Source organism: Arachis hypogaea, chromosome 18 (assembly GCF_003086295.3).
Source record: "Arachis hypogaea cultivar Tifrunner chromosome 18, arahy.Tifrunner.gnm2.J5K5, whole genome shotgun sequence".
Lineage (NCBI taxonomy): Eukaryota > Viridiplantae > Streptophyta > Magnoliopsida > Fabales > Fabaceae > Arachis > Arachis hypogaea.
The window spans coordinates 127,195,597-127,206,465 of record NC_092053.1 but is presented as its reverse complement, the minus strand read 5'-3'; the positions used below and the strand labels follow the sequence as shown (position 1 = coordinate 127,206,465).

The window sequence follows — 10,869 nt, the reverse complement described above, 5'->3', positions numbered from 1 at the left end:
TACCAAATAAAAATGTCACTTTGTATAATTCCAACGTCCAAATCTTTTGTACTACAAATTATTTTAAATAAAACACCTTTCAAATTTAACTTTAGTTTACACATATTTAATTTAATTCTACAAAATATAACAATTTTTAATATTTGTTATATACTATCATTAATTTACCGTCCCGTACATCTCGTGCGGGTTTCATTTTAGTTATGTTAAAGAGAATATATGGCCTTCAACTAACCTGTGCATACAAGAATTTCTTGCTAATCTACACCCGTGGAAGATGAAATAATGAAAGAAGCTGCCATTCTTCATATCTTCCCTGAATTTAGTTCCTGTTCCATCTTCTGTCATTCCTTCTATCATTGCTGCTTCTTGCGCCGTCATTCTGGAGTCTACCATACTTGAGAGGCACAATTTGACGGATGTATAAATTTCCAGGAAAGTTCCTTTTCTCTTTCGGAATTGTTTGTAATCGCGGCAACCAGTATGCAACGTATTCTCCTTCCGGATCATATGTTTGTGCCTGAAAAATGGGTGTAAATAGTGTCATTTCAGTTCCAAAGTTTAATCAGTCTACTAAATTGTTGAGCCCTTTTGAATTTGAAGAAGCATGCTTTGAGCTATAATTCTTTGTTTTGATTGTATATTGACACTACAACTCGATAGAGAGAAATGCAACTCAATCTATTTACAGGATCAACGTTAAATTTTCCATGGAACACTGATACTAGTTTTAGCTACTTACTTGTTTCGGAATGCTGAAATATCGATCTTCTCTTGGATCATTCCCAACTCCTGAACCAGAAAAAGCATGTATTATCATTTTCAAGTTTCATTGTATAGAAATCTATGAACTCAATAATAATGCATGCATGATACAAATGCTTTCTATTTTCAGGAACTATGAACCATCCTGCAGCTACATTTGACAACAGCTAGAACTCTGATCAAAGAACTAATTTGTCTGTGTGTGTGTTTTTTTTTCTCTTTTTGCTAATATTTTTATGGAATTTTACTTCGTTATTCCATAATTAATAGAATAATGCTACACACCTAAGTTTTTTTATTAACCAAGTCCAACCAAGTTGGTCTAACATAACAAAAATCAGTTATAGTTAACATTATTCCAAGTCTTATTATTTAATTTAGTTGGACTTGGTTCATAAAAAGATTTGGATGTGTAGCATTATTCTAATTAATATACACTAAGGGAAACCAGTATACAGTAATTAACAAAAGTGTAACAGATAACACCTAATTTCCCATATATAACAGAATGCTCACTATCCACCTAGGCAATTTAGTTACAAAACCTGCCATAGCCCGTAGTTCACTCAATTACAAGGTGAATTCTATAGTGTTTTTAACTTAGTGTCTAACTTTTGCCTAACTTACTTTTTATGGCAACTTTTGAATATTTAATAATTATTAAATATTGATTTTTAACTCTTTTTGGTAAGTTAGACAAACACTTTTAGGCACCATAGCAATTACCCAATTACAATTAGGTCTCTAATTTTTAATTGGCTTAGTACCTTACAGGTACTTGCAAAGTAACCTCTACAAAGTTAGTCACATGTAGTTGATTAGCTCAGTTATTCAAATATGCTTACCTGAACCATAAGTCCAGTTTCCATAATTAGAACATGGATCATAATCCAGAAGACACGTCTCGAACCACTCTGCTCCCATTCGCCAATCTATGCCCATATCACGAACAAGAAATGAACACACAATCTGTCGAAAAGGTAAACCGAATTTCAAGTTGGGAGTTCAGTTGTAAAGGTGGGGAAAATCCCAGAGAATATCATAATATATTAATATCATCTATCTTGGATGAAGAATTTAATTGTGCCAATTACAAGAAAAACAAAATGGTTTCCGGCTCACCTGCCGTCCTCGGTTTGACATAAACCCTGTTGTTGATAGTTCTTTCATATTGGCATCAATCAAAGGATATCTAAAAGTTTATGCCCAATAAAAGAAAGAAAAGAAATCAGTTAAGTAAAAATGATACACTTGGATAATTCAGATGGTCTAACTCTTTAGTGTATCTATGAGTGACCTATGTTTCCAACAAAAAACCTATGTTTTCTAAAACTAAACAGTAACAAAGCCTATATATTATCAAATTTATGATATCAAATTCGAGGTGGTCAAAGTTCAGGTTAGAGTTTGTAGGACAATACACACAACATCAAGAAACATTGTGTCGATAGAAGCTGTACCCGGTACGGCCGTCTCTCCATGATTCAAACAAAATCTTGTCTTGGCTCCACTTCTGCTGAACCTTCCTAGGACCACCTTAAAGAAAAGCAGATTATAAGCATGATGATTCATTAGTAGAAGAATTTTTGAAGCCTAACTTTATAAAATACCACAGGCATAACAGACTTCAGCAAATTACCTAAATAGAAAATTGAATTCCCATATTTCACCGATAAAAACCGGAAGTAATCCCTCCATATCAACTCAAACAAGACCCTGTAAAACAGAGATGGGTTCAGAAGAAGGGTGCAGATGTCAACCCATCACTATGTTTAATAACCCCCTTCGGTTTCAAATAACTTTCTGGTTTTAGATGTTCACATGAATTGAGAAAATGATTACAACATACATTACTGTTAATATTAATCTCTCTTCATTAAGTACTTTTCTTACTTGTTCTCTCGTCTCGGGCTATTCCAGTTGTGTTATTCAATATGGAAACTACAATGAGAGAATGCATAGAGAAACAAACACTAACGAGAGATATGCAATGTTACCACTTACCAGTATGTAGAACCATTTGCTATCCTTTCCTTCTCATATCTCTTCACCTATTAAAGAAGAGGATAAGCTTAGCTTAAAGAAGACATTAGCACGTAAAACACAAAAAGAGATTATTGACAACTTGAACCTCTTCGTGTATTAAACGAGGAGACAAGCTTCCAAATGCAAGCCATGGTGAGAACTTAGTGGAGTAATCAGGTCCTAACATTCCATTTCTGGTCTCTTTATATACCTTTAGCAAATCCTACAAATGTGAAATCTCACAATTGCGTTAGATAACCCAATATAACAAGACATAGATTTTCCAAATCGACCATGGTCTACATTGTCCCCTTGGACCGGTCATGCAGAGTTATTGATAAATTCTCTGTATATGAAATTCATAACTAGAAGAAGTGAAGAACTATCCTAATGAAATATCAGTTTGGAGTTGGAGCAACAATTTCATAACATAGATTTGCATTAACAATTTGATATAACTTCTTACCTTCTTCCAAAAGTATTCATATACTCTGCTCAACGCCGCAGTTTCACCTCCTACAAATTTCATCCCCTTGCTAACCTATATCAAAAGGAAGAAAAATAAATAAAATAACCAAATTCATTAACCTTTCATAGTTTCATTGTCTATCAGTTAAAAATACTCGAGTTTCTTGTAAGTGAAGTCATAAAAAATGTATGGAAAAACCTACATTCTGTGAGCTAAGTCCCAGCTTCTCTAATGAAGGAACACACCCCCAATCCTCAACAAGTGGAGGAGGTCCAAGCAACACAGGAAGTTTGATGCACGGACGTATCGAACACTTCGCCTCGACAGTCTGCAAGTTTTGATATCATCATAAGTACTACTAAAAGCTAATTGCCCAATTCTTATCGGTTATATCTATAACTCTCGAAACAAATTGTCATTGGCAGCATCATGCCTTACGAAATTGAGTATACACGTCCGGCAAACTACCGGCATCAAAAGGAAGGTCATCTATGTGGTACAAGGTGGTACCCCAAATCAATTGTAACTTGGGGAAGTTGTTTGAATTCGTTGAACTACTAGATTCCCCGGATGGCATTGCTACTTGTCGAAGACCTTTGCTGACTAATCTTTCAACGTTCAGCTCCTCACTGCAGGTTTCTTTCTGGGCATACACCTAACAATATTATACTATTCATTAATCAGCCCTATAGATCCAACAAGAAAATATTGAAATTCCCTAATTTGAAATAATTACTGAACAGGTATTTGTACTTTAAAAACTCACTGTATGAGCTTTGAAAGCTTTAGCTAGAGAAGGAAGAATATCTTCAGGCTTTCCGTGTTGTATAAGCAAATTAAGTCCGAATTTTGTCAAGTTCTTCCTCAAGTCGGCCAAGCATTCGACGAAAAATTGAGCTCTCAATGCTGCCAATAAACCATACCACAACAAAAAACAGAATAGTAAGCAAATTTAAATGCTGATTCAACATTCCCTGCTCATATTCTAACATCTACAGCCTCAATTTGTGATACTATGTCCTTGCATATTCAATCCATATGAAAAATGCATATGGCTAATCTTTGTTCCAATATGTCAATCTTATATTCTAGAAAGTCAAAATTATTCATCATTTAACTAACATAACATCATTGTAGTTTATAGCAGCCACTTTATTATATATTATATAGTATTATAATAACAAAAATGCACATTCAATAATCTCTTAGACATAGTTCATTTTAGTAAGCAAATCACTACTTTTGGAGATTATATTACAAGTATGTATTCCTGCAAATAAAAAGAATTTGCTATGCGGTATGCAGATAAAAATGACAGTATCAAGTTATTTAAATATAACCAGAAATACTCTATCCTCTAGAATTATTGCAATATCAGTGTATCCCATAGTTTCATTATTTTAAAAGAAAAAAAACGCAGAAAGTCATACGAGTAATGGATGCATGCAGCTATTGTTGCTAACAAATTAATTAGAGAGTTTAATTTTTATGCATTGAAAATATTCAACCATGTTACTATACACAAAAAATCAGCCGTAAAATCAGTCATTCGGATAAGTTTAAATACAAAATACAAAATACATTAAACAATATATAGTAGCTGGTTATTTTTCACTGGTGGCTAATTTAGGGCTTATTTTTTTAGATATGGAAAAATATTGGTATTATACAATGAAATGAATATTTATACAGTATTTACGTTGCTATGATGGATGTGCAAATCGCAAGTTGCGTTTTACTTTTGTTTTTACCCTTTTCTTTTATTTTTCATTTTTGAACCACACAAAAACGCAGGTTGTGTTTATTTTTAAAAAAAAAAAATTCAAAATAACCTGTGTTTTGCATTTTGTTTTTTTTTTTTTTCAACAACGCAAAATGTAGGAATATACAAAAGTACACAGAAATAAACCGTATTTAAAAATGACTTGAAATTTTTGTACTTTCACATTAGTTTTTTTTAAGAATACATACTCTTAAAAATTTATAAATAAAAATAAAATGAAATCATATATTCAAAATTATTATTTGTTCAATTGTGTATGACACATGCATACAGGCAACATGGTATAGTACTAATAGTGCTCCCTAACACAAGAAAAAGTTGAGGGAAAAGTTGGATTCTAGGATATAAAGTTAGATTAATTTTTTTTGGAAAATATTTTTTTTATTTTATAATAGAAAAGTTTCCACAATAATAATAATAATAATAATAATAATAATAATAATAATAATAATAATAATAACCTGTTATAGCTAATGAACTATAGTTCAAATGGCATCGTTCTCCATACTCATCTAAAAAATTACAGGTTAGAGTCTCCTATCTTGGTGAAAAAAAAAAAATCTGTTGTCGTCCTAATAACAATAATAATAATAGTAATATAATAATATTAATAATACTAGTAGGAGTATAAATTTGCGGGTCCATAATTTTGCACAACACACCGGATACAATATGTGTGAATAATACTATTTTTTCTTCTATTCTTAAATTATTTTCTGCTAATTTGGATGATCAATAAATACTTATTCTTCACTCACGGTGGATCAAAATCAAATCCTATATTAAATCCAAAAAAAGCAACAACTAATCAAGAAAAACAAAAATAAAAAAGATTGTAAGATATATACCTCCAGTTTTGGGAAAACCAAAGTGGTAAGTGGTGGAAAAGAGGCGAGGATCAACACAGAAAACGGGTAAGACAGTTTCCGAAGAGAGCCACGCTTTGTAGAGAACTTCATTGTCTAACACCCTCAGATCATTTCTGAACCACACAATTGCCGAACCTTTACCACTTCTCTTGGCCACATTTGCATTGTTATTCGAAGTGTAGGTTCGGAAAGTGTGGTCTGCCACACGGTCCATGTCGTTGGCACCTAGGTCTGGCACGTGGTAGATCGATGGTGATGACGGTGATGGCGATGAGTTCATTGTTGAGAATGTGAGGAAGCGAATGAAGGCTATTGTGGACTTTGAAGGAGTGATGGGAGTGATGGTTTTTGAGGAAAGAGATGGAACAAATGTTGTTGTGAAGAAGGGAACGGCCATGTGAAGCTACGTTTCGTTAATCGTTTGGTTTGGTTTTGCAGAAGGGAAGGAAGTATGAGTATGACACGTGGCGACCTTATATTTCGTTATACGTGGACAAATGTTAGCCAATGGATGCATTTTTTTTGGTTTAATGGATGCACATTTTAGAATTACAAAAAACTTAACTATCAATTTCTATCAAAAAAATTGAGCTGCCGACAATAAAATTTTAAAAAAATATTATTCATAAAATAGCTCTGAATAATTTAAATATACGACAAAAGAAATTTAATAAATATTATATTTTTTATAAATGATAAAAAAATTTATATTTAACAAATGACTTATTTATTTGATCTAAAATTTTATGATAATATTTAAATAAATTCTTAAAAGATACACAAATATAAAATTTCAAAAAACAATCTTTACTCTTAATATATTATTATAGTAAATAAATATTTATTTACACATATATTTAATCTGCATAGTTTTTATAATAATATACACTTATTTTTCAACAATTTTAGGTTGTAAAAAGCAAGTTCTTATAGCTAACTTGTATAGGTCTATTTGGCTACAGGGAGTGAAATGAATAAGGGTAGGGCAGGGAGAAGGAATTGCTAAAGTTTTTTTGAGTATTATTTTATTATTATTTTTTTTACTATCCTCACTTTAATTCTGACGTATACAGTTATTATGAGGGAACAAACTATAGCAAGAGTTTTAAATGTACTAAAAACAGCGGTGTTCCAGTTATTTTAATCGTTGATCTGAATTATAAAAAATATATATAATATATATTAATTAAAATCAATGATTAAAATAATTGAAATACCATTATTCTCAATATACTTAAAATTTTTCCCAAACTATATACGTAAGCCAAAATTTAAATACATGTTTTGTAAAAAGCTTTCATAATATAAAGATATTTGTTCAAGTTTGGAAGTGATTTTAGCTTTGATTAAATGGTGTTACTGTTTATTACTTTCTGTTAAAACTGAGATGCAGAACTAGTTAGGATGTGGATTGATGGAAGATAGTGTTGGTTATTTAGATATATGATCTGATTTGTTTCTTATCTGCATATGGCTCTTGTCATATTTTGCTTAAGAGTGTTTTGATTGGACCAATAAGTAGAAATACTGACATCGGATTAACTTTCATGACCACAGCTAAGGATTACAAGGTCAAAATTACAATGCCTGCTTCAATGAGTCTTGAAAGAAGAATCACTCTGTTGACTTTTGGGGTTGAGTTGGTTCTAACAGATCCTGCAAAGGGAATGAGAGGAGCCCTTCAGAAGGTTGAAAAGATTGTGGCTAAGACTTTCAATTCCTACATGCCTCAGCAATTTGTGTATATAATGTAGATTCACTCTTAAATCCTTTTTTTTCTTGTAGTATTTGTGTTGTTTAAATTTGTATTATGTTTTATTACTTTTCAAGAGAATTTTTTGTATAAATATTTTGAATTTAATGAAATATTTTATTTTGTAGTAATTAATTTTAGTATATTTATATTATGTACAATAATAATAATTGTTGGTAAAAATTTGAAATTTTAGAAAAATGATAGGTTGTTATTTTTAAAAGAGTGAGTATAATTAAAAAAGTTTTAAGATTTTAGCGGCAATAGTAATGGCAACTAAAAGTGAATAACATTATAATTTTAGAATTATTTTTAGTGGCCATATAAATTGCCGGTAAAATGAGTTTTGGCGACAATGGTAATGGCCACTAAAAGTAAATAACATTGCAATCTTAGAATTACTTTTGGTGGCCATATAAATTGCCAAAAAAAATGGCCGCTAAAACTTATATACTTTTTGCGGCCATTAAAAAGGTTTTTACCGGTAAATGTTATAATTGCCGCTAAATCCTTTTAGCGACAAAGCATAAAACGACTAATGCCTAATTGCCGGTAAAAGTAAAATAAATGGCCGTTAAAAGTGATTATTTTTATAGTGATAATGGTGGTGATAGTAGTGGTCAGGGTGGTAAAGTTAGAAAGGTATGATTGAGGATGGTAACAATTGAGTGGTGGGAGGTTCAGACATTGAGAAAAAGAAAGAAGAAGAGGAGAGAGAAGTAAAACGACATGGTTTAGACGCAAACAGTAAAACGTTGTTATTTAATCGTGTCACGTCATCTCTTCGATGACGAAAATAGATGGAGGAACCAACTTGAGTCACGCCTTAAAATTTTAAGATATAATCTGAGTTAATTAAAAATTGAAGAACTAAATTAAGTTGGAGTCAAATTTTAAGAGCCATTTTGAATATTAAGTCATGATTAGAGTTTGAAGTGAGCTAGATTATGAATTTGCTCATGTTCAATCTATGAACAGTTTCATAAACTGAGTTTATAGGTTAAAAGTTGAATTTAAATTTAAACTCATATATTAAATAAATTTAGTTTATTAATTTAGGAAAAACAACTATTTGTACTCATGAACTTTATGAACGCTGACAAAAGTATCCATTAAAGAAGGAAATTAACGTTGTATCCATCAAAGATGGATTCCGTACGACAAAAGTAGCCAAATCCTAAATTTATGTTGAATTTTTAATAAAATTCCAAAATTACCCCACCATTATCTTCAACCCCTCCTGATAAAAAAAGAAAAGGATAAACAAGACAATAATTGAAATCGAATAAAAAAAGATACATTGAAATTGAAATAAAAATAAAAAGGATAAATTGAAATTGAATACAAAGAGAATCACTCTACTTTCTACCCAATTTCTTGACGTAACAAGAAAGGGACTCCTCAACCTAACTTGCCAACGCCATAGTTTGGAAATTGAATCGAAAGGACTCCTCAACCTTCTACTCAATTCCCCGATGTAACAAGAGAGAGACTCCTCAACCTCAATTGTCCACACCATGGTTTCATTACGAAACCAAAAAGGGGTTTTAAAACCTCTAAAAATTCTATTTTTATGACTACAATAGCTAAGGAGGTATTTATAACCTCTTATTAGGTTAAAACAAAGAAAAACCCTAAAACCCATAAACATAAGACCCAATCTAGTAATTAAATAAACAAAATCAAAATACAATAAATTAAAATATTCTAAAAATGTAAACTAATATCTTCTAAATAACACTTGAACTCTTCATATCACGAACATTTGAAGCATGTATCATTCTCCTCCTCTTCAAAAAAGATTCGTCCTCGAATCTTGTAGGTAAAATAGTATATAAAAAGGACAATAATTATAAAGAAGATAATTTTTTTTCTTTTCTTTCTTGTATCTTTTTTTCTTTTATTTTTTTGCACTGTATGCTCTTTTTTTTTGTTTTTTTTAAACAATAAAATTAACAATAATGAAACGCAAACGAAAAAACAAGAACACAAGAATTTAAAGAAAGACGCGACAGACACTGGACTCTTTTTTTATGATAAAAGAAGAACAAATATAGATTAATAAGAATTAATCTAATACCTGAGCTCTGATACCAAATGATAAAGAAAGAAAAGGATAAACAAGACAAGAATTGAAATCGAATAAAAAAAGATACATTGAAATTGAAATAAAAATTAAAAGGATAAATTGAAATTGAATACAAAGAGAATCACTCTACTTTCTACCCAATTTCTTGACGCAATAAGAAAGGGACTCCTCAACCTAACTTGCCAACGCCATAGTTTGGAAATTGAATCGAAGGGACTCCTCAACTTTTTACTCAATTCCCCGATGTAACAAGAGAGGGATTCCTCTTAATTGTCCACACCATGGTTTCATCAAGAAACCAAAAAGGGGTTTTAAAACCTCTAAAAATTCTATTTTATGACTACAATAGCTAATGAGGTATTTATAACCTCTTATTAGGTTAAAACAAAGAAAAACCCTAAAACCCATAAACATAAGGCCCAATCTAGTAATTAAATAAACAAAATCAAAATACAATAAATTAAAATATTCTAAAAATATAAACTAATATCTTCTAAATAACACTTGAACTCTTCATATCACGAACATTTGAAGCATGTATCACCTCCTCTCTTCTTTTCCAAATCTCAAACACCTCCATTGCCTAAAAACCCTAATCTCAATACCTAAAAATTCCAAATTATCATTTTCCTAACCCTAATCTCAATACCCCTTTCAACAAATTTCAACCCTCTCTTTATTCAGCAATTTAACATTTCTTCTTCTATGGCTTCAATGAACTTGTTGGGTTTCTCTCTCTCCCCTCAAGAACAACACACTACTACTACTCATCATCATCAAACTCGTTTTGGGCTATTCAATCCCACTGCACAAGATGATGTAACTGTTGCTGATGATGGAAACTGCTTCGATCTCACTCCTTCCACTCATGCCGCTACTACTCTCAACTCCCTCCTTTTCCCATCTATCAAGAACCCTTCAACAATTATCATCACCTTTCTACTCATCAAGGTTTAATAATTTTTTTCTCTTTTAATTTCTCTATTATTATTACAAATTACTCTTTTTTTTTAATTTTTCTTTATCATCATAGATTGGAAGGAGAATAACTACATCAACCAAAATCTGCTATTGGCAACTTCATGCAACAACAATAACAATGTCGACAACAACCAC

General features: G+C 31.3%; 1 protein-coding gene across 1 annotated transcript; it reads right to left on the bottom strand.

The window, feature by feature from the left end:
* LOC112772770 (cryptochrome DASH, chloroplastic/mitochondrial) lies at positions 1-6,344 on the bottom strand. Its single transcript, XM_025817769.3, has 13 exons — positions 5,891-6,344; positions 4,026-4,165; positions 3,693-3,914; positions 3,462-3,587; positions 3,257-3,331; positions 2,897-3,013; positions 2,770-2,816; positions 2,405-2,481; positions 2,226-2,301; positions 1,888-1,957; positions 1,611-1,734; positions 743-792; positions 1-520 (listed from the first exon to the last, which is right to left on the bottom strand). The coding sequence occupies exons 1-13, from the start codon at positions 6,306-6,308 to the stop codon at positions 323-325; spliced, it is 1,740 nt and encodes a 579-aa protein (XP_025673554.1). The 5' UTR covers positions 6,309-6,344; the 3' UTR covers positions 1-322.
* Between the last annotated feature and the right edge of the window lie 4,525 nt (positions 6,345-10,869).

Coding starts and splice junctions, on each gene's coding strand:
- LOC112772770 (XM_025817769.3), bottom strand. CDS start 6,308: ATGGCCGTTCCCTTCTTCACAACAACATTTGTTCCATCTCTTTCCTCA. Junction 4,166..5,890: donor TGGTTTTCCCAAAACTGGAG/GTATATATCTTA, acceptor GTTTATTGGCAG/CATTGAGAGCTCAATTTTTC. Junction 2,302..2,404: donor GAATTCAATTTTCTATTTAG/GTAATTTGCTGA, acceptor CTTTTCTTTAAG/GTGGTCCTAGGAAGGTTCAG.